General features: G+C 34.7%; 1 protein-coding gene across 6 annotated transcripts in view; it reads right to left on the bottom strand.

Moving 5' to 3' along the window:
• Positions 1–4,445: 4,445 nt before the first annotated feature.
• Positions 4,446–25,800, bottom strand: part of LOC138696794 (receptor-type tyrosine-protein phosphatase H-like) — a 157,112-nt gene continuing 135,757 nt past the window's right edge. For 5 of the 6 annotated variants that reach the window (XM_069822198.1, XM_069822197.1, XM_069822201.1 and 2 more), the window contains 6 exons: positions 23,716–23,838; positions 22,084–22,235; positions 21,283–21,418; positions 20,106–20,172; positions 18,488–18,632; positions 4,446–11,342 (listed from right to left, as the gene is read on the bottom strand). In XM_069822198.1, the coding sequence (XP_069678299.1) occupies positions 18,499–18,632; positions 20,106–20,172; positions 21,283–21,418; positions 22,084–22,235; positions 23,716–23,838 (612 nt within the window). In that variant the 3' untranslated portion in view covers positions 4,446–11,342; positions 18,488–18,498. The remainder of the gene's footprint in view (positions 11,343–18,487; positions 18,633–20,105; positions 20,173–21,282; positions 21,419–22,083; positions 22,236–23,715; positions 23,839–25,800) is intronic. The other variant, XM_069822200.1, reaches the window with a different exon arrangement.

Below are 25,800 nucleotides of genomic sequence, written 5' to 3'. Positions count from 1 at the left end.
AAATCCAAATTGCCCCATCACGTATCATTTTCCGGGGAAAGTGAATTGATTTTTTTTAATGAAGAAACTTCCCCCCCCCCCAATGCTACTGATAAATTACAACAGACTAGCGATTCAAATGTCTCATAATACTTGAAAAAAATGTGCACTGAATACAAGAATGATGTTATGTGAAATATCAAAAGCCTGAAATTCCGTAAGGGCAACACCTCCTACAGGAGTGTAGGGTGAGCTGAAGGTCTGCTACACTTGGGGAGCCAGTCCAAGACAGCCTACATTATAATTACGAGCTACACACATAAACAAACTATACAAACTAAACACGAAAAACTATACAGACTTAACACATAAATTATACAGTCTAAACACACAACCTATGCAAAAACTATACAATTAAACACATAAATTATACCAACTAAATACATAAATTATACCAACTAAACACGGAAACAAGCTATCCAAACTAATACACAGAAAAAGAACTATATAAACAGTACACAACTATACACAGTTTAAATAGTGTTCGTAATTTCTTCCAGTCTATTCATGCCTGCCTGTTTCCTCACTGTACTCATCCACTGCGCTCCAATCTCTCTCCAGAAAGCATCTGATCACCTTCTCCTTGGACGTCTGCTTCTTTCACATGATCGAGGCACAGGTCCACCTGCTGCAGTCCATCCTACTCATGTGTACGCCCCATTTCCATTTGAGTCGTTGTGCCAGCATCACTGCATCCTGCATACCGCTTCTTATTCGGATGTCGGTGTTTCTTATCCTGTCTTGCAGTCTCAGTTGTAGGACTTTCCTTTCCATTTTCCTCTGGCACAAGCGAAGCAGGTTTTTCTCTTTCTGAATGATGTTACATAGTTTAAAACACAAAACACATAACAACAATAAAAATATTTCATGTGTATAATGAGAAAAATCTCAGAATTTGAACTTACCATTTAAAAGGATTTTCTGGAAGACTTCTGTTTATAACTAGACCCAGGACAGTCTTCTACCAGGAACCAACTATAGTCTGCAAAGATGCTGGATGATAATCTTTCTTTATATTGCCTTTACAGTTCAGATATTTCTTGATGAAATCTTTCCCCATGCTCATCGCTTACCGCTTCAAGATTAGGAGGAAAGAAATCCAAATGAGAATGTAAAAATATATTTTGAGAGACATATTACACCCCATTTCCTCATATGCACTTAACATGGTTTCCACAAGTTCGATGTAGTTGTCTGTCCTAGAATTTCAAAGGAAATTTGAGCAAACATTTTTGAAAGCGTGCCATGCCATTCTTTCCGTAACAGAAAGTTTTTCCTCAAACAAAGAGTCAACCATAACTTTGCGAATTTGTGGACCGATGAAAATGTCCTCTTTCAATTTGCCTTCACTCAAACTGGTAAAATTTTCTTTTAAATACTGAAAATCACACCCTTGTTTGTTCATTGCATAGATCTCGCTTTGAACTGTTTTGAAATTTACTGAATAGAAGGGACCAATATCTGTTTATTTATTAGAAGTACAAATGAACATGTCAACAACCATAAGAAATCGGAAATAGGTCATAAACTTATAAAATGCATTAGCTTTTATTTTAGTGTACAACTCCCAACCCGCATCAAATGTTTCCTGGGAGAGCAGTTATCAAAAAGTGAAATCATAATATATCTTAAAAAAATTACGTGATACGAAGAAAACAGATGCATTTTCGGATTCAGCGCACACAAAACCATAAGGGACACATTGTTTTAAGTCGGAGAAAAATTCTTGTTATAGAACCTGAAGATGCTTCATGTAAAAGCGAAAATGTTAGTTCAATTATATATATATATATATATATATATATATAAGTTGTAAAATTGTTGTATTCATCTAATATAAGTATAGACTAAAATACTGTTCAGAAATTTCTAGGTTAAACCTTAATTTCTGGCAATTTTTAGATCCATAACTTCGTGATACAATTTTCCATTTTTAACTTTAGTATCAGTAGTGATTAGTAAAATTGTTTTTGAAATTGCCTATATACTCATCATATTTTCTTGGAATTTTTCGTGATTGCAGTACCAACTTTGCGACTTTTATATTTAACAGATGAAATTAATACACCAACAATTACATTAAAAACTAATGGGTAACTTAGGAGACTCATTGTCCAGCTTTGTACAATGGCAGGCAAAACGATTATCGGGCTGAAATATTTCTAGGTAGAAGAATTAAGCATTATGCATGCCCAGCGTCAAAGGCATTTGCTGACAACACTTGCGACCATATGACGTGTCAGTTTCCAGGTAAAGACTAGGGTTCGAGTACTGGCAGGATCCCTCTTTTATTTAATATAACAATATCCAGAGCTATCACTGCTGGGCAGCTGAAAAGATTATTGCATGGTGTCATATGGCATCTTTTGGGGTAACTAGCCCCTACTTCTTTAAAGATGAAGAAGAAAAAGTAATTACAATAACATCAGATCACTACACCGACATGCTGCACAACTTTCTTGAACCAGAGTTACAACGTGATATTGAATTCGAGGATCTTTGGTTTCAGCAGGACAAGACTACAGCTCACACTGTGATAATTTCTTAGACGTTCTAAACGAGGTGTTCCTGGCTCGAATAATCTCACGAAATGGAAATGCGCAGTAGGCCTATACATCGCGACTCTAATATGCTAGGGTCCTGATTTTGTGTGACAAACGAAAGCTCTCGTCTACGTATTCACGGCTGTGTCCCCGACACAGACACATTTTTTTTATGTGTGGTTCTTGGCACCGTAATATCTTTTAATCCCATTGGTCAATTCCTTCAAAGAATTGTCAAGTACTTGATCACTTAGAACATGTTATTATTTACTTTCAAAACAATCAAACATTTTTAAATTATTGTAAGTGATTTGACAGTACAACTTGTAAAGTTTTGACAAGTCCTGTGAATCTGATCACGTAGACTACAAGCAGCTGTACACAATGTATCAAAACTATCATGCCTAGGTTCTAACAGAGAACATTTACAGCTACTGTCATGAAATGGATGGGTATTGATGTTAATCTAGTATTAAATCCAACTCCAACTGCTTTCCTAAAGAAAGTTATACACATGTTCCGCAGGTAGAGTAATGGTCATTGCAAGTATGTAGCTTGCAATGTTTGCAACTTAAAAATGACACTGTGCTTTTATAGAAGATATTACAAATTGTGACGCAAAACTGGAAATATTTTCATATACAGTAAAACCCCGATAAGATGCTGCTCAAGGGGCCGGGTGCAAAATGATTATTAGCCAGGACCACGTATTAGGCGGGTATACTAATTTTGACTTATATACAGTCTATTAACATTTTTCTTTATTGAAATACATGATTCATGAAAGGTAATACAGTATTACTCCATTATGTAATTACTGTACTGTACGTCAAAGACATTTACAATATGTACTGTACTTAATTCTTTCGAAAAAAAAAAGTCATTTATAATTGTTTGCCATGTGCGTGTACTCCAAGTGCTCATGTTTACCACACTTCAGTTTCTGCGATTACATTCGCCCGACATCGCAGCTGTAGTGATTGAGTCGTGATTTTTTATTATCATTCTTAATGTCGATGATGGGATTCCTAATGCATCAGAGAGTTGTTTCTGAGTAAGAGTACTGTTCTCATCGTACTTTCGTAAGATTCCCAATTTTTCCGATACAGAAAGCACTTTTTGTTTAACATACAAATTCAATTGACTAGATCATGTAAGAAGAATGGAAAAATTCAAGAATCCCAAAAATTATGATGCAGTATAAACCTAGAGGACATCGTCGACCAGGAAGACCTTTAAGAAGACTGCTAGATGGGGCCGAAACAGGTCTACAGAGGCCTAATTCGTGAAGGATGATGATGATGATGATGATGACTCATTGTAATCACATTCATAGACACTTCAATACACTAAAGGACAACAAACTGGCCAGCAAAAATTTCCAGAATTTTATTATGGTCGAGTGAGGAATGTTGTTTAAGAGAGAGGGTTAGCAAGAGGGTGAGGTATTGTAACTGTATGTAGGCTTTAACCACGCAGATAAGGAGTCGAATAAGAGAGCGTAACAAGAGGGTGGGGTATACTAAGGTATGAAGTATGAAGGTTTAAATGCGCAGGTAAAAGGTCGAATACCAATACTTTCCAGATTAATGGCACCAGTGAGTTCAATGACTAAGGTGTTTAATTGCTGTTACAGTACATTGCTGAAAATTACATCGAAAATATTCCACAAAAACAGCGAATTATGCGGGACTTGACCGCAACAAATGGGGTATTTTATAAAGGCGCTGTATATGAAATGTGCAGGGGCCAGACAAAAAACGCGTATTACATGGGATAGTGTAATAAGTGGGCGCGTCTTATCGAGGTTTTACTGTATTTGAATTTAAGATTTTCCAAATAGAATATAAAGTTACCGGTACATAAATGACAAGATGCCTTTTATTTTTTTTTTTAATGATTACTAAGAGTAGAGAAGTTATGTTATCTATAACATTACAAACACATATTTACTTACTTTTATACTTACAAAATTTATTTTACAGACATGTTGTTCTCCTCGATACATTAATATACACATGTTTCACAACCTTTCGTAATCTAGGATTTCAAATGCTTAACAGATTATAATATAATACTTTTCTTTTTTATCTATACAGAGTATATTGGTATGGACTGAACATAATATTGTTAGGAAATTATTTAATTTTATCTTATATCTCCAAAATATTTCATTAACATACTCCTATCATTTCAAAATACGTATAATTCACAATCACTAATAGAAAAATGTTCAATGTTCAATAGAGAAAACTTCAAAACAATGTTACCACATTATAAAAACAAAATACAATATAAATTTCACATATTCTATCAGTGTATATTTTATGCAGTAAATATTATAAGATCAACCTCAGGAAAATTCACACTGTGTACTTCTTATTAACCCTGCAGTAATCATTTGGCGTTTTAGAGAAGCATTAATTATTTTTGTCATTGCAAGAAAGCCTGCAAATCCATTGTGTTGAACTGTCATCTAGGTTCAATCAACTATTCATAATTAATATATCAAAGGGAAAGCATGCCAATTTGTCTAACTGTGATAGTGGGAAGTAACTGTTACATGAGTAACAAATATGTCTCAGAGAAGCCACGCGAATTTAACGTTAGGCCTACAAATAAAGTTACTCTTCTGAAATATTTTCATTATAACTAATTTCAGTACCTAATTATTTATCAGAATACAACAAACTCTAGATTATCTGGACTAGTCACTGGACAAATGCATATGAGTAACTGAAAACACGCATAATATTATTTTTCGCTTTTTACTGCAGAATGAACCTTTATACTAAGCAATGTGTTAGGAAATTTAATATGTCAAACATTGCCACACTTAATATTACTTTAACAGTAAGCATTGGGGCAGTGGCGGCTCGTGAGTTATTAAATTGGGGGTTCACAATGGTATATGAATAATAAAAAAAGACTACTATTTAAATGTTGTCCCTTTCTTAAGGTGCCTTTAATTTCCAATAATTTAAGACAAATATTTTCAAAATACTGGAAATAAAACTCAGTTTGAAAAGGTCTGACACTAAACTTAAATAATAAATATGAAGACTACTACAGGGAAAAATCAAATTATTGTAGTAACAACGAGAATCTTTTAAGTCTCTGAAAATGTATTTTGTAAGTTGTTTTCTATAAGTAACTACAAAAGACCGATTGCGCCACTCATATTCGTATAATTTGACGGTAGCATTGGTAAGGTGGTCCCCAGCCACCGGTGTAGCTCAGTCAACAAAGATGCCTGTCTTCCGATCCAGAGCTGTGCTCAGGCATGGGTTCGATTTCCACTTGGTATAATTAACAGATTGGGATTTTCCCGAGATTTTCCCTAAACATAGGGCAAATGTCAGATAATCTATAATAAATCCTTGCCCTAATCTCGCTAAATACCGTCTATCATCAATTCCATTGATGCTAAATAATCCAGCAGTTGATACAGCGTCGATAAATAACCAAAAAAAATATATATGGTTCCTTAAAGAAGCATCTAACTCTGCCGAGAAGTTGAGTTAAAACACCTGGATTGCTTGGATCTGCACTTTCATCTGGGCCTCAAAGTTTTAGTTCAAATGCACCGCAAAATTTAATGCATTCATCAATTTTAGAAAGCACATAACGATTTTCCGAGATTTATTCATTATGTATCTTTATATTGCGGCCATAAACACTATTAACCTGTAGTTAAAGTCCACTTTCCCTAAAATATTTAACTCTAGGAGAGAATAAAGGTCTGACTGCGCATTTTCATATTTATTTATTTTATGACTTAAAGTGAGCCAAATCACTGACACCAAGCTTTAACCAATCAGGTTTGCCAACTTCTTTCTCAAATAACAAGCATGGAAAACAGTACAAACAATTGGTCGCCTCACAGCCGCAAATCCATGCATTTCCTTCATGAACATCACACTCAAATTCTCTTTTAAAATCTTTCTTTTTTTTTGGATTTTATTACCTCCACAATATTGAGCTGAGATGTTTGTCTATCCTTTTATTTAATTCTAACTTCTTATCCAACGATAAGTTAGAAAACAGCAGCATTTCAACTCGCTAACTTTACTAGCCATCCTCGCAAGATCCTTAGGCACGAATGGCATTTGCTCACATGGTAGCTTATAGGGAAGCTACCCCCACCATCTCACTTTTAAGAGTCAACCAGTCTTTCTCCCACTGACGTATCATAGCACATGCTCCTAAGCAGACGACAAATGCAATCTTTCTGCCGCAGTGCAAGAATGTTTATCTTTTCTCTTAGAGCGCTCAGAAGCAAATAATTCTACGACGTTCTTTTTCTATTGTTGTAATATATTTATTGAATACTATTCTACTACATTTTTTACTGGGGGTTCACGTGCTCAAGTGCTATAATAGAGTAACCGCCACTGCTTTGGGATGTGTTGGTACTGTTCTAGATTATGTGGAACAATAGAATTTTAATTACACTGAAGTTGTTGCGCTTCATAACATTATTCTTATTATTGTACGAGTACATACAGCAGAGAGAACGATAAGGATAACAATGATTTATTGTTGTGAACAATTATAAGTGTTCAACCAATCAATAATCGTTTTGTCTCGTCGTCAGTTGAGAAATATAATATATATAACACGTTAACAGATTTCGAACAGGAAATAAAGCTGGAAGAAGTGTCGTTTTACGAACAGACTATTTTTACATTAAAATCACTTTTGAGATTCGTGCACTCGAATTCCAAGCTCGGTTCACATGTATTTCGTGACAAAAATAAAGTAAAATAGACTTCAGCGGTGCATGGATAATATGCACATAGATAATCGAGAGTTTGTTGTATTGCAAATGGTATGGTTACCATTTGTTATTAATGGAGAAAAATTCGCTCCGGCACCAAGGATCGAACTCGGGACCCCCAGTTCTATTATTATTATTATTATTATTATTATTATTATTATTATTATTATTATTATATCAGGAAGCGATAAAAATTATATTTTTAAACTAAAATTGGATTGCAAGAACCAGACTAGCCTCTAACTATGTATCTCAATGTAGGCATGCATCTTCATGATACAAGTATTAATTTTATTCTGTTAATTAAACATGTGGCTAATGGTTTGAAAAAATGAAGAAAAATCCTTCCCTATTCTTGTATGAAAACTTGTACATATACAGTATCAGTACAAGCCACTAAAATTACCTTAACACTTTTGCTTTCATTTTGAGTACTAAGCAGAAGCAAAGGTTCCTCAAAATACAGACTAACGATTTTGAAATACGACATTCATGTGTAACACATAACAGACTTCATAAAAACAATCAGGTTCATATTCTTCAAAAAGATATTGTACCAAAATATATCGATGGATAAGAATACAAAGGTTATATGTCCATAAAATACAATTTTTGGGTAATGGCAAAATAAGTTTTTGAGAGTAGTCAATCCTGGGATTTTACCTTACTGTCATGATCATTTTTATGGCATTTCCTTCAAGGAAGGACATACTAGTTACATTTGTTCAGAATGAAGATTACACCAAGACAAATCAACCAATACCAATAACTCTCTCTCTTCCCCAACCCCTCAATTTTTGGACATACAACCTTCGTGCTCTTAGCCATCAATATATTCTTCATGAAGCTGGGCCAGAAGAGTTGATCCAGCTCATCAAAAGCTTTTTTAACTCTTGCTGTTACATGAACGAAATATGCTATCAGTTTAGAATAGAGGTATATATATTATTTTTTTGCACTATACTGGTACAGTGAAACCTCTCCTTACGGACACCCCTAAGATATGGACACTCCTCATATACGGACAGATTTTTATGTCCCAACTGAAATAATATAGAAATAATGATAAATTAAACTCTCATTTACGGACACTCTCAGACACTGACACGGTCAGCTGTTTCACAGTCCTAAAGCTTCCTTTACCTCCTGACTGCGGACAGAACTTGGATTTCAAGACCTAATGTGTTAAAAAAATGAAAAATTTAGTACAGAAATTCTTTAACATGGAAGAAAACAATAAGGGTCTCGTAGGCTACCACTAGCCCAGCCAACTACCCCTTGTTACTGGAAGCGGGTGAATAAACAAAGTCATAACATTTAACCTGTCTGATGGGTCCAAGGTTTCCGCGATCGTGAAATTGTATTCGACACATGATAGAGTTAGTAGGATTATTCTCTTCAATTCAACCAGTTTTTCTGATTCGAGAGACATGGCACCTGAACATAAAGGTTAAGTTGAAAACTGTAAATTACAGTACTGCATAACTGTAGCCCTAGAATGAAATTGCATGGCACAGTACTATATTTTCCTTAGCTACTGTAGTTCAAAGTTGCAAAGAATTTACTGTAGTATAGTATATTGTATTTAGAATTAAACTACAGTAATACATTTCATTTAAAGCGTGAAGAGATACATAATGCATATTATAAATTTACTGTTTAACTGGGGAGCCTCCCTCCCAATAAAGGACACCTTCCAGTTGCGGACAGATTGTTACGTCCCTTTGATGTCCGTAAATGAGAGGTTTTACTGTACATATAGCAAAGTTTCTTCATGAAAGAAATTAAGTTCATTTTCACAATAACGCGATTAAAAACAGAATAACTCGGACTATAAAATATAAAGGTAATAACTTAATGGAACTATTTCTACATCATAATGCTAATGTCTCCAGCATACACCTTTTTTTAAAATCATGTATCTATATAAAGTTTCAGACAAAATCAGTTTGACGTGTTATGTGAAATGACATCCTCGTTAAATATCGTTTATTTACACGAAAGGATGAAAACACTAAAAGGAAATAACTAATGTGATAACATTACTCTGGAAACTTAAATTTGCACAGCCATTTTGATATACGAGGCCTGTCTAAAAAGTATCCGACCTTAAATTTTCCCGCGCAAAGTAGTGATTCTAAGGCGGCGCCACTGTGCACGGTGGAAGGAGGAACCGTAATGTGCATGCTTGAATTTTTTCACCGCATTCGCTTGTGCCAGTCACTGGCTGGTGGTCGCCAAGTAAGGTGCTGTTCTAAGTGTTTGTCGGATTTAGTTTTCTCGCAAGATGACTGAACGAATTGAGCAAAGATACTGCATCAAATTTTGTCAAAAGCTTGCTGATTCTCAAAGTCAAACAATTCGTAAGATTCAGCAGGTGTTTGGGAAAGATGCGATGGGTGTAACACAAATTAAGGAGTGGTTCAACCGATTCAAAGATGGCCGCACATCAGCAGAGAGTGAGCAGCGTTGTGGCAGGCCCCAAACTGCTCGGAGTGCAGCTGTTGTTGAGAGGGTGCGAAATTTGGTGATGGCAGATCGTCATTTGACCGTGCGGGAGATTGCCAAAGAGGTTGGAGTGAGTAAAGATTCTGCACATGCAATTTTGCGTGATGATTTGAACATGAACCGAGTGGCGCGAAATTCGTGCCCAAGTTGTTGTCCCCGGAACAAAAAGACCTCCTTCGTGACGTTGCACAGGACCTTCTGGACACTGCCAACACTGATCCTGGGTTTCTGAACACCGTGATAACTGGAGATGAGTCATGGGTGTACGGGTACGACCCAGAAACAAAAAAGACAGTCGCCGCAATGGAAGCATCCCAAATCTCCAAGGCCGAAGAAAGCGTGGCAGGTGCGAAGCAAAATCAAGGTGATGCTGACTGTTTTCTTTCATGTCCGTGGAATTGTGCATCACGAATACGCACCGAAAGGAGAAACGGTGACAAAGGAGTACTATCACGATGTTCTCCAGCGACTCCGTGATGCAGTTCGGCGCAAAAGACCAGACATGTGGACGGCGAACAACTGGCACTTGCATCACGACAACGCCCCGCACGTTCATCCCAATTGATCCACACTTTCTTGGCCAAACATGGATTTACAACCGTTCGCCAACCTCCCTACTCTCCAGACCTTGCTCCTTGCGACTTCTGGTTGTTTCCAAAATTGAAGACACCACTGAAAGGATCCCGTTTTGAGAGTAGAGAAGAGATAATGCGGAACGCGACGACAGAGCTGAACACCATTCCAAAAGAAGACTTCCAGAGATGTTTCCGGCAGTGGAAGGATCGGTGAGCTAAGTGTGTGCAAGTACAAGGGGCCTACTTTGAAGGGGATTAGGGTCCCAACCCCGTCAGGTATTTGAAATATTTTTTCTGGCTAAAGATCGGATACTTTTTAGACAGGCCTCGTATATTACTTTGAAGTTACGTATATATTTACAAGTTACACTTCTAGGCACTCTTGGGTATGTACATGGCAATAAATGCAAGGATAATAAAATTATAAAACAGTTTTGTTCAGTACATTATTTTAAAAATATGTATCTATTCGTCCTGAAAGATGTAAACACTTAATACAAAATAAACCTTTGGTCAGAAAAGTTTGGTATGTATTCTGGCTGTAATATCACTTACCCACGACACACATGTTCTGAGGATTCATTTAGTGATGACAGAGTAAAAAGTTCTACTAGGTAAGGAACTTTCGAAATTCCTTCATTTTGTCATCACTAATGCAGCCCATTTGAAACTATGTTCCTATTACTGTTATTTTTAAGAAATAAGAATGGTAAGTACTTATAAAGCTCCCCATTTTGTTACATACTGATGTCTATGTAAGAGATTACATATTGATCAGTGTTTCTTCTGTCCAAATAGTCCTTCCTCAGAAAGTTACGAACATCAGACAGAATCGTCAATCTTCCTGGATGGTATCCATTACTTAGTCTGCTATACTTCGCCATCTTTATTTGGCCACTGTAAAACATAACAAAGAACCCAATTAAAAAGCAAATAAATTATTGCTATATGGGAGTATATTTAGGTGTAACAAAGATCAAGATATAAATAACAAACTTAGCCAATTTCAGTATTTATGCGGGACAATAAGATGGACTAATTGGAAAGGTCAGAAGAGAAATAATTTTAAAATTTTATAAAATTATGGCAGTCCCAATATTTATATATGGTTTAGAATGCTGGGTAACCACTAAAAAGATACGGAAGTGAATTGAAGTGGCAGAAGTGAGGTTGGATATAACAAATGGCTGGATATAAATTAGCAGATAAAGAAATAAAAGAAGAACTCTATATTTTCAATAAATGATAAAATAGATGAGTAACATCATAAGTGATTCCAGCACATAAATATAATGCAAGAAAATAGAATTCTATACAATTTACTTCACTATATAAAGGATACAGTAACAGCGGAAGACCAGTCAGAAGATAGAACAATAGTTGTGATCTGCAACCGGAACAGATCTTCTGGGCCTACACCTTGTAAGATTAATGATGATGATGATGATTATGATTGTTTAGTCAACTGCCCGAAGACAGGTGTGAACCTCACAAGTGATACCAAGAAGGCACCACTTATGAGGCAACTAGGACAGAAGATAATGCGATAGGATGGCCACTTCCTTTCCCCCTCTATTGAATATATCACTGACTAGCTACATATAACACTAGTCAGACTTCAGATGCATACAAACAACCGTTCTTCCTCTGACACACATCGTCAAGTGAGATGTACTGCCTGATAATAGAGGTACATATCAGCCAGAATCTCAATCAGAGGACTGATTATGATTATCATGATAAATTACAGCTACCTGCGTAATTCAAATGCGTCATTCTAATACCTGAACAGTTGGTAAGAAGTGCTCAAGAATAATGAATGGAAGAGTGTAAAATAACTAAATACACTACCCAAACAAGCGCCTAGAATAGACGTGGGCATTTAAAGAGATGCGCCATACTACTCTGATTGCTGCAACACGCATCACCTGTTAACGTAATACTCAGCGGTGGATCCTGTGAAGTATTGAAACACGGAACGTTCAGTAATTACGCAGGACAAAAAGATACACAGTTTTCTACAATGTTATTTTTATGAATAATGACAATGAAAGAAAACAAATTTTCCAAAACAAATACAAACTTTTTTACAAAAAGCTGAAACATAACTGTATTTCTAATTTAAACAATTACTGTAAAAACCTTATAAAATGATATAAAACGTACAATTCCACAACAGTTAAAAAGTAATGCCATAATCTGAACCTATTTGTTTTGAAAGGGCATCAGTCACTAATTTGCATCCTTTCAAAATAAAATTAAGAAACTAAGGAAAAATAGATTCTTAACAAAATATCAAGAAGATTACTAAGAAACAGAAAAACAACAATTAGGCTATTTTTTAAACTTCCTACTGTAGTTCTTTGTTGTTTTTTGTCAATTTATGTCAATTGACTCATGCCCTTAAAAGAAAGGATTCGTTTATTCTTCTTCGTCACGTAAATCAGCAAATGTTTCAAAATTTGGAGTTATGTCAGACATTGCAATTGTGAGCTGATAGAATAAATTTTCGTCTGAAATGCGTGATCTTGATTTGGATTTTACAATGGCCAACTGAGAAAAAAACTGTTCACAAATAAAGGTTGAGCCAAACATAGAAGCAATTTCCATAACAAAACTCCGAAGATGTGAATATTTTACTTTGCAAAGTTGTTTAAGCTTATATACATCTAAACCAGCCATATTTGTGCACTTGCACTTGGGGTTTCGTGGCCAGACGCGCTAACCGTTACTCCACAGGTGTGGACTACTATTATAAAAAATAAAATAAAAAAAATTTGTTCCATTAAAACGAGTCTTTTCATAATGTCGCTCAACGTGCTAGTAAAATTTTGTAGCATAATAAGCACCTAATGCTTTCCCCTTCTTCGCAACAAAAGAATTCATTTTCCCATTCTTTGTGGAAATAATATTTTTGGACTTTTTTACTTCAGGAGCTTCCTTAGAGAGCGACATTTTTTTTAGTGAAATCCACCGCTGACTGCCAGTACTTCAACCGGTCGGACAGGTACCCCAGCTAGGGGTGTGGAGGGAGGGAGATCATGTCCTTGCGTTCGACTCAGTTCGACATGTACTACTGATGCCCATGTCTGGCCTAGAAGCCAGAAAAATTTCGAATCTAGTATAAACACATACGTGCATCACTTTGTTGCATTAACACACTTACAATTACACTGAACACTTTCAGAGTACATTTAAATCATCTGTTCTCATAAGCCGGAAGAGTTTATGCAGTGCAAGAGAAAAATCTTGTCTAACATAAAGAGGGATCACCCATTTTAATAGTTTTGTTTCAGGTACAATGTAATTATTAAAACGAATTAAAGCACAGCCATTTGTTTAAATCTATTATTTAACGAAGCTATATTAACTGTACTGTACAATTACAGTATTTAGCAATGGTTGGATTGGTAGTAGTGAGATGATACTGGGTGTCAGGATAAAAGGTATCCTAAATAAAAAAATTATGTGATAAAAAGTATTTACATTATGTTTCAAAATTATAGTGACACTTTTCATGTGATTATTATTAAGTAAGTATCAATGATACAATAACTTGGCACATATAATTTGTTTGAAAAACGTTCAAAGATTTTATTCGCACGTTTTAAACATTCAATGTGAAAAATCTCTTGTTACATGGCATACATCAACACAATGATTAAATTCTTGCCACACTCTCTCTCCAACACATCCGTTTATGGATGCAATCGCAGCAATGAACTGATGTTTTAGATTTTCAAGGTCTTGGGGTAGAAGTGGCACTTAAACTGCATCCTTCACATACCCCTAAAGAAAGAAGTCATATGATGTCAAATCCGGCGACCTAGGAGGTCAAGGGTAATAGGGTAGATTAGTTGCGGCAGCATGTCCAATTCAACGATGTGGTAGATGATAAATTCGAAAATGTCTGCGAAACAACCTTATACAATTGTAATTGAATTTGTTTTTGCAAGCTGCAGAAAGCAAAACAATTTATGTTTGAAGTTGACATATTTCAACAATGTCTCTCATGGCAACAGAAATAATATGTTTTCCGAAACTTAAAATTTGAAATTTTTGAGAGTTTGACTATCAATTGACATGTACCATGTTAGTCTCTAATCAATACCGGTACTTAAAAATAATCATATAAAAGTATTACCACCATTTTGAAACACAGTGTATTATAGACACTTTCGGTTTACTCCATCGTAAAGGGAATCTCTTAACTTTTAACCATACTCTGTTGATTTTGCCCGAGCTCAGTAAACAATTTCGACACCACTGGACAAAGTTATGTGCTAGTTGAAGTTAAAGTCTGTTCAGGTCTTTTTAGAACGCAATATGAAATTGAGCCTTCAACGTGGAATTGGAATCTGGGTCAACAAACTGAGAACCATAGGAAATTTATATATTTTTTTCCTCCCCAAGTACATTTGGATACCTTCCGTCTGAACACCTTAGAAGGTGAAATAGTAGGCCTATTGCTCACAGTAAGGCAGTCTATCTATACTGCATTCCATAATATCTGACAGGAGACATAAACATTGCCAGTAGAGGTAGGGAGGCGGATAATTGCTAAACAACCAATGGCAGAGGTTACATTCCACACTTATTTTGAAGTTGAGCAGTCTGAAGTGTTCTGCTACGGCCCAACGTCAAGATAAGCCTGGACTATGATCTTTGCCATTGGTTATTCAGCAATTATCCACCACTTTACCTCTGCTGGCAATGTTTATTTCGTCTATCATTAAGAACGCAGTATAGAAAAGAAACAATACTTCTGCTCCTTTATTATTTTAAATGTATAGGAAACAAGTAAATAATCATCCGTAAGTAAATTACAGCTTCAACTCTAATCGTAAAAAAAAAATGGTAAAAAAGAAAGAATTACAGAAAAATCTCAACTCGGAACCTCTAAATAAAAATACAGCGTTTAAGTTCTAAGCTACTTAGCTCATTAGTGTAAATGGAATGGAGGTTCGTACAATAACTAAAGGAAATGCAGCAAGTTTTAATTTGTTAAATCTTCTTTGAACTCTAGCTCCTACTATCTTGTATTATTTTATTTTATTATAATTTATTTATTTTTTCTCATTTAGGCGGTATGCAAATGGAAAACGAAGTAACTTAACCAACAATAATCTACTACCAAAATAATTCAATGATGTGGGGAGCAAGGTAGGAAGATTACCCACACTAAGTTCTGCCAACCCGAATGTGAGCCTAGATTAAAAATTCGAGAGCTACCACTGTTCTTAATGGATTATACACAGTAGGCCTACTTCTCCTTTCTCAACTCTTTAAAATAAGAGTATAAAATCTAGCGTAATCCTATGTTAGTAGGTTATTCAGACTAATGAAACTGCATCGTTTTACATGGACAGAGATTTCAAATATACACTTTGTTTATACAGAGAGAGAGGCAGCGAAAAGTTACTGCAGTATGCACGGGATGTTGGGTAACAGACTGCCCGCAATCCATTGATCGACTCACCAGTAAGCTGTAGCAGTGCGGGTGGGCACTCAGTTTCATTACAGTAGGCCTAAAATTCTCGAGTGGTGGGGATGGAGTGCACAGACAGCGGGAAGCATCCATTTAGTTGATGTTCAGCACACGTTATTATATAGTGTTGCATCACTACACTTGCTATTGAATATTATTTGTGTTATGTTCGCTATCAGTATGGTGACGTATAGTATTTCACAACGGATTTTTATAGTTGAGACATTTATCCTAAAGAAAACATCATATGACAGTACGCAAGTTTCTACGTCAGTTTTGTGATGCTGCAATGCCTTAGAGACAATACATAACCAAATTATTCAGAAAATGGCGAGAAACAGGGTCTGTTTTAAACAAAAAGAGAGAACCATAGAAGAGGGTACAATCATTCCCCCGATTTAAGTGCCTGTAATTTTTATTTGTGGGGAACTTCAAAACAGAAAATGTAAAAGAACAATCCACATACTCTTGCAGCTCTGGAGAAAGAAATCAGACAAGTGATATCTGAAATTTCAGAAGCGGAGATACGAGTGTTTCGGAATTTTTTAACATGATGCAACGTTTGTATCGAGAATGCTGGACATCATTTTCAAAAGCTGCTTTGATGAAAGGTAAGATCTACATCAGTTCTCCACTTCACTTCATTCATTCATTCATTCATTATGTAACTCTTAACTAATAATTTAGGCCTACCACAATGAAACTGAATACCCACCCGCACTGCTATAGCTTACCATTGAGTCGAGCAATGGATTGCAGGTAATTTGTTCCCCAACATTCCCTGCATAGTGCGGTAAATTTTTGCTGCTTCTCTCTGTAGTACAGTGTTGGGAAACGCAAAAGAGATATGTGATATTTATACTAGCTCCTTTATTATTCTACATTACAAAATTAATTAAATATTAATGGATTAGAATGAATTATGCATTTCCATTTCATTAAGAACTTCACAGCATCAAAACAAAACATGAGCAGATATGTTTCCTACTTCAAAAGACTCGTACAAGTCTGCAAAGTCAGTGCTTTTCTGGATCACCCTCTATATATTAATCTTCTTCTTCTTCTTCTTCTTCTTCTTCTTCTTCTTCTTCTTCTTCTTCTTCTTCTTCTTCTTCTTCCCTTCAAGTATTAGGCCAAATGGGCTGTTACGATCTCACAGTTGAATTTTCAATCCAGCGCTTCTTTGGACGACCGAGAGATCTCTTCCTGTTTGGACGATAGTGGAGCTTAACTTTTGGGATTCTTAGGGAATATTAGGTTTATTAATTATGGCTATTATAGGAGGTAGATTCCTTAGTTGAATTATTTTTCCTACTCCTTTATTAATTTGCTTGCCTTTTTATTTAAAAACTTTAGTATTGTTGGTTAGATTTCTAGGCGGTTGATTTGGATATGAAATTTCTAGGATTAATATTGGTAATAAGTTGTTGTCTATTAAGTTTTACTTATATTCAAGATTTATAGGTTCTATATGATTTATACCTTATATTTCTACGGATGTTTGTTTATTAATAGCTATTTCATGAATACTAAATTTTGGAAGATGGAATTATATTTATTATTTGGAATTATTAAAGGGTAGTTTTGAAATATAAATTATTTCTTTTCTTGTAGTTATAGCAGCTATAACTAAGAGAGCTCAAATTCCATTTTCATCATGGCTTCCTGCTGCTATAGCAGCCCCTACTCCGGTATCTCTTTGCATGCGATGCAGATGATTTATCCAGTTGTTCTGATAATGTTTTACGTGATTAATTACAGGTTCTAGTTGTAATTCTTCCATTACATCTTCATTGCGTTTGTGACCCCATTTCGTATATCCCGCACTATATCTCATAAATTTAATTTCATTAGCCATTATTCTGCTTTCGTCTTTCTTCCTCAATGTCCATGCCTCACTGCCGTAACAAAGTACAGGTCTCGCCAAGGTCTTGTAAAGGCGAATTCGAGTATGCCTTTGTACTAGGGAAGGTTTCATAATAGTGTTAATTATTCCCATTATTTTGATGCATTTAGAAATTTTCTGTGAAATGTCTACTTCATCGAAAAAAGATAATGTGTATAAATAAAAGTAAAGTTATCCCCATACAGGTGCTTTGTGGGCATGAATGTAAATAAATACATAAGAGTAAATAAATTTAAAGTTAATTAAATACTAAAAATTACAACTAGATACTTAACACTACAATAAAATCAGATTTGAGACATTAGATAATTATTACTTTACAAATTCTGAATAAAGTACTCACAGTAAGAAAAAAATACACGATGAAGGAAATTACTAGTGCTCACACAAAGAAGACAATAGATGATGCAAAAGAAGTCAAGAAGCAGAAGCAACAAAGAAGCTGAAGACAACAGCGACAACAAAGCTGTAGGCGTTTGCCATATTGACAAAATAAATATATTTTGCTGCTCTCATTGCTGCTTTCTGCCTGTAGAAACTTCAGCTTTAATAAGCAATATACATTTCTCTTCATACTGAACCAGAAGAGATTAATGGTGGCAGGGAAAAGAGCTCTAACCAATCGTTGGCCTGGTCTGTTCGACTTACATGTTTAAGTTCTACAATTCACATTCACTTTCCGAGCTGCTATTCTTCGAGCTCACCTTGGGTAGTTTCTCGTACTGTTGTAGAGTATTCAGAGAAGTGCCCACATTCTCATAAATAGGCTCCAGAGAGTTATTAGTGGGTGTGCCTGTTGGTCAGAAATGTAATGTGTATAAAAATGGTATCTTATTCTATTCTTATTCTTTTATGCACATACAGAGTCAAGGCTGGTTCACAATACACCGGGAACTGAAACGACGAGAACGAGAACGGAAATGTTAAAATAAATGTATTTAAATGTGGGCGTTCACAATAGTTAATTGTGAATGCTCACATTTAAATATATTTATTTTAACAATATTTCCGTTCTCGCTCTCTTTGTCGCTTCCGTTCCCAGTTTATTGTGAACCAGCCTTCAGTCGCATGTGTGCTTTGAAGGTGATGGGCCTCTGAAATTTGCAAATTCTATATTTTCAGTCCTACAAAACTGAAATTTTTATCATACATTACAGGCCATATGGGCACGCATCATACAAATTTTCATTCTCATATCTCTATTAATTTTGGGGTTATTAATTCTATATTGTTTTAATTTACATAGTATAAATATTGTACTAATTTTCATAATTCAAATTATTTTTCCCCAAAAAAATGTTCCTCTATTCTTAATACATGAATAAGGAAACTTACATACGCTCTTTGCATTTAGAAAGCAAGTTTCTGAGACAAAAATACTTAATTTTCTAGTTTCTAAGTTCCAGGTTTTTTTCACTTTTTTTTTTAACCATTATAACTTAAACAATTGATGGTCACAACATTTTAATTAGTGCAATAAAAAGAATAAGTAAGTTTATTTACAACATTTATGACCTGTGCAAAATTTCAGGTCATTTGAAGAAAAACTTTATTCATCAGAGTATTTTGAAGTATAAAATGTGCTGAAAACCAGAAAGTTGAGAAAATGACATGAACATTAACACACACGTCACAATATGTATTCACCTTACAATCGCCCAACTCCATATGTTTGGACTTAATTGACATAGAGGTGAACAAACTACAGATTATGAAAAGTGAATCATTAAACTATTTTTGGAACAATCAACTGAATTTTCATTTTTTGAAGATTTTTCATATTTTCACCATTCTATTATTGCCTTAAAAGAACTTTGCGCGTGTATTTCTGGATACAAAATAACAACAAATATTTCTACGAACATGTAATAATAATAATAATAATAATAATAATAATAATAATAATAATAACAATAACAACAATAATAATAATAATAATAACAATAATATATCGAGTGCTCTCATTTTATGAGGAAACTTCGCATCATTCCACTGCTGGCCAACTTTCTTTCCTCCCAATCGCAGCATAGAAAGCCAGTTCTACAAAACATCCCAGCAGTTATTTGCTCTTGAGAATTGTACCAGAACATGTATGTCTGTTGTTTGTGTATTAAGTAATCAATTGGAAAGTTTTTCGAAGATATTTAATAAATTTAAATTACTGAAATAATTTATAATTATTGAAAATAATATGATGTTAAGTTCTGAGGTTTATACATCAGAAATACTGCATTTCATTACGAAGATTTAATTTTATTAAACTCACCATTCTTTACAATTGTTGGATCTTCGACAGCATCTTTGATACATCTATAAATATATGCATATTGACCCTGTAAAGAATAACATTAGTTTAACATTTTTGACGAGCAAGTTTTAAGTAATTTATACATAATACAATCAAAGAATGGTTCAAATATGCTACATAAAAAAATCAGTGTAAAGTGTAAGTTATATATACTCTGTAATAATCATGGTAAGTTCTATATTATAGCCTACTGATCATATTAACATGATACGCAGTATGCTGTGTTGACTGTAATTTTATTGTTCTGAATATGTCTCACTTAGAAGTATTAAATTTATTAGACTGTGATCTTTTATCTGGTCCTCCAGCTTGGGGGTTGGGCGAAGGGCTAACAACCCATCACCGTAAAAAAAAAACAGCTTGTTACGAATCCTTCAAATAAGCCTCGGAATGGAAATATAAATGATACTCGGGAGGAAATTAAACACAGAATAAATATGGGAAATGCCTGTTATTATTCGGTTGAGAAACTTTTATCATCCAGTCTGCTGTCAAAAAATCTGAAAGTTAGAATTTATAAAACAGTTATATTACTGGTTGTTCTTTATGGTTGTGAAACTTGGACTCTCACTTTGAGAGAGGAACATAGGTTAAGGGTGTTTGAGAATAAGGTGCTTAGGAAAATATTTGGGGCTAAGAGGGATGAAGTTACAGGAGAATGGAGAAAGTTACACAACACAGAACTGCACGCATTGTATTCTTCACCTGACATAATTAGGAACATTAAATCCAGACGTTTGAGATGGGCAGGGCATGTAGCACGTATGGGGGAATCCAGAAATGCATATAGAGTGTTAGTTGGGAGGCTGGAGGGAAAAAGACCTTTAGAGAGGCCGAGACGTAGATGGGAAGATAATATTAAAATGGATTTGAGGGAGGTTTGATATGATGATAGAGAATGGATTAATCTTGCTAAGGATAGGGACCAATGGCGGGCGTATGTGAGGTTGGCAATGAACCTCAGGGTTCCTTAAAACCCAGTAAGTAAGTGATCTTTTATCTTTGCAATTAAGTAATTTCAAAACTTCTTACTCTAAAAGAGTAGCTGATAAGTCAGACATATCCTGTGTAACAAAACGTTCTAAGAAAGTTTTTATGCATATATTTTTATCAAATTATACAACACTTCACTCACCTCAGTTTGTACCATATTCATTCGTTGCTTACGTAACTTGAAAACAGTTCCAAAAATATCCACCTTCTTGTTTTCACAAATATGTTGTAACAAAATATCCACAGCAATGAGTGTGCCAGTTCTTCCCACTCCAGCACTAATTACACACACAAATATTAACAGATTAGCCATAAAAAAATATAAAAACTATTTCTTTGGAAAATGTATTATGTATCTTTCACGTGTTAAATTTTATGTTACCGTGTTAACATGTGAAATACATATAATATGTTCTCCAAAGTGATACAGTGTTAAAAGTTGTGTAATCAAGATGTAAAACTATTTCATTAAAATTTAAATATTTTTTATCAAATTTTATTACTACAATTTTAGATTTGTTTGCTTATTATTTATACACTGTCTACATTAATTTCAGGTCAAAATTAGTCATACCATATATCCAAATATTGCTCATTTGATTACAAACATACACCTAGTTTAACTTCGAACATTAATATTTCGAAATACTGTTTATGTACTTTTCTGCCATTGCTAGACCTCATTCAGTCAGCAAAGATGCAACACTGTTAGACAGCAGGTTGGATGGACTCATGGTGCATCAAGTCCATTCTTCAATACATATGTATGCAAGTGCAATAAGATAGAAAGTGTTTCTCGTCAATGAAAAAGTTAATAGTTGAAAATAAAGATGTCCATCATGTGGTCAATACAAAAACCAATTTGTATAACTAATTTCTGACAACTTACAGTATTAGCAAAAAAAAAAAAAAAAATGTTATACTGATAAGCTCCACAAGTTACCTGCAGTGCACAAGAATTAGCCCCAGCTCAGCTGCAAATGCATGGTGCCGCATTGTCTGACAGAACTGAATCATTAGATCTGTACTATGTGGGACACCAAAATCTGGCCATTCCCTGAAGTGCAGGTGTGATAATGTTCTTTTCCTGTCGCCCTTAAAAAAATTACATGGCGAATTAAAATAAAAATGAATATCTTCAAGAAATGGATACAGCAGATGACAAAAGTAACAACCAGTTTCTGGCTAACTGCTTCTTATTGAATAATGACTGAAAATATTAATACTTTTTAATGAAACCCAAAAGTTATACTTATAGCTTCTGGGGACAACTTATAGGCATTATTACGTACTCATTTACAGTCTTCTCTAATTTTAAAACCACAAGTTGCTATTGTGCAAAAGTAAGTTAATAAAAATGCTGAATCAGTATTTTTTAAAATGAAGATATATGTATCCCCTTAATACAAGGTGTCTCAAATAAACAGGCTTTTCTAAATACATTAAAATAAATACGCTGCATAATAAGACAGAAAAAAATATAAGAATTGTAACATTACATATCGCCATTTGTGTAACAACAATCACATTCAAATTTTGATTATGTCTGGCAGGTGACAATCTTGACAATGTTCACACTCAGAGAGCCTGTGATGGAGATCAATATTGACATGTTCCAACATCGCAATAGTAAAGGATGAGTGGAACAGAGAAAAATTCTCTCCGGCACTGGGATTTGAAACCAGGTTTTCAGCTCTACGTGCTGATGTTATATCCACTAAGCCACACCGGATTCCCATCCCGATGTCAGATTGGATCCTCTTGGATTCCCTCTAGTGGCCTACCCTCATGCACTGCGTCATAGATGTATGACAGTAGCACAATGTCCATACGAAGGAATATCATATGTACTTCGGTACATCATAATAATCGCAATAGTGATAGATTTGATTACAACATAGACGTTATTCTTGAGGTCTTCAATGGTGTGTGGCCAACTTGCATACAATATGCTTTTCGGGTGCCTCTAAAGGAAATAATCACACGCATTTAAGTCAGGTGACCTGGGGGGCCAATCAATGTCATCATTCCTAGAGATGATGTGGTTGTGGAAAATTTGCTGCACTGCTTGCATAGAAATTCTCGCTGAATGCGACGTAGCCCCATCTTGCTGGAATCTAGCAAGTTTCCGTACGAAGAATGTGTTTACCATATTGGCATACCTAGATGTTACTGTGGGACAGGACTGTCTCTTCTGATATTAAAATAACGCCGATATTCCCTTTGAGCAGCAGCCACACTATCACCATTTTTATAAAAAGCTTTAACAGCTACTGCTCGTGGAAATTCATTCCATCGATCCATGTTTCTGGCATAGTATTGTTAAACAGATGACGGTCAAACATTGTTTCTGCAAATGGCATAGTATTGTTAAATAAATGATGGTCAAAAATTGTTGGCAACACCAAAAGGAAAAATTTTCTCAACAAATTAAAAAAGCCCATTTATAGACACCTTATATAACAATTCTACTGTAGGGCCTATAATTGGTTATATAGTCCACTAGCATTAACTTTATTTATAAACTATAAATGTGTTACATAGTGTTTAAATATCTTATTGTGTAATACTGTACCTTCATAAGAACAAGTGTTCTGGCAGTGTGGATGGGGAACTTGATCTCTGTTGTACAACATATTGTCATATCTCCATAAGTAACATTTTCACGAAGATTTGGATAATACTGGTGACATTTTATCTGGAATAAATGTACACGCATTAAAAAGTCTACTTTTAAATTTAATGCTAAACATATTTTTTAGCAAGGGAAATCCACAGTGACACAACAGAATGTATATGAGTCTATGAATAAGAAATATTTTTTTTAGTACGTTATTTTACGATGCTTTATCAACAGCTTTGGTTATTTAGCGTCTGAATGAGATGAAGATGATAATGCCGGTGAAATGAGTCCGGGGTCCAACACCGTAAGTTACCCAGCATTTGCTCATATTGGATTGAGGGAAAACCCCGGAAAAAACCTCAACCAGGTAACTTGTCCCGACCGGGAATCGAACCCGGGCCACCTGGTTTCACGGCTAGACGTGCTAACCATTACTCCACAGGCGTGGACAATAAGAAAGATGTAAGTATACGACAATATCTTTGAAAAGTAACGGAATGTAAGAAGTCAAATGACTTTATTGTCAAATGCCTGGCATTAGAAAACAACAACAGGACTATTTCTAAATTTGTCAAAAGCTTTCGATGTCACGGAGCCACACTACCTTACTAGAAAAGTTATAAGCATTTGAAGGGTGCATGGAAAGAACATGCCAAGTTACTTTTCTTACATTTTACAGCAGAGCATTTTTTAACTTTAATACACTGATAAGACATCATTAGTTTACATTTCATTCAGTTTAAGTTACCATGTCACAATGCAGGCTTTTTGCCATTCTGATTTACTAGAAAGATAGTTAGTTCACTTTATGAGCTACCAGAGGAGACCAAAAAACAAAAATAAACAAAAAGTGACTTAGCTTGTTCTTTCCATGGATCCTTCATTTGTAATTAGAGGAATAGCCTTAAATTGGTTCAATCATATTTAGAAAATCGCAGGAAAGTTGTAGAAATCACTTATGTATACAAAAAGACTGGTGTAATTAGTAAATTATGAAGTAGAAAAAGTGGTGATAAATTCAAATTATCCAACATAAAATTCATTTAGATACATTAATTGAATTTGTAGTCTGTAACCGAACTATATATAAGAAATTTTACTTGCCAAGAAATGCGTCATGATGTATGTGAAGAGCAGCAGCGCAAATATATGCAGAAATCACTTACCTCTTCTCATTTTTTTAAAATTAATGATGTGTGTTCCACAAGTATGTTTGTAACATAGAATGATTAAACACTAAGTTAGTAATTAAACGGCTATATAATATCATTATTTTTTTCAATTGTGGAAATAATCTACTCCTGTAAATTCTCTATAATTCGTACTACTTTCACTAATTCAGACTGGATTTTCCCCCATTTTATTCCCAATTAATGAGATTCCACTGCATTGTTTATATCATAATACGTGAAAAAAATCAAAATTAAATAATTTTTTTACTGTTTAAAGCAAGGGAGACAAAAATGTAACGAAGACAATTTTACAATACTTTAAATGAATATTTTTCTTAAGTGAGTTAACATATTTTAATTAAATATTTCATGCAGCTGGTACAGTATTATTGTTTGGGGAAAAATTTTAGCACAAACTCATTTTAATTCAAATAATCGTTTAAAATTAATAACAACATGGTTCCGTTCGAATATTCTTTTTCTTAACACTGCTAAAACTACAGTTATTCTTTTTCCATGAACTAGTAAATCTTATAAATTGCCTAATTCTCCCCTAAACATTAAACTACACAACTTTGGTTGTTCCGCAATTTGCTGTAGTTGTCCAATTATAAATGAATCTCCAGAGGTTAAATATTTAGGAATCATTAATGATAAACATCTGAAATAAGGCAAACAAATCAATTACCTTTGTAACAAATTACGTATTACTTTGTTCAGTTACGAAATTACTTAGCAATGGATGTATTACAAACAGTTTGCCTTGCCTTATTTCAGTCTGTAACCCAATATGGAATATTACGATGAGATAGTACTTATAAAACTAACCTTAATCCACTAGATTTATTACAGAGAAGAATAATTA

The sequence above is a fragment of the Periplaneta americana genome, chromosome 3, assembly GCF_040183065.1.
Source record: "Periplaneta americana isolate PAMFEO1 chromosome 3, P.americana_PAMFEO1_priV1, whole genome shotgun sequence".
Taxonomy (NCBI): Eukaryota; Metazoa; Arthropoda; class Insecta; order Blattodea; family Blattidae; genus Periplaneta; species Periplaneta americana.
This window is presented reverse-complemented; position numbering and strand designations above follow the sequence as displayed.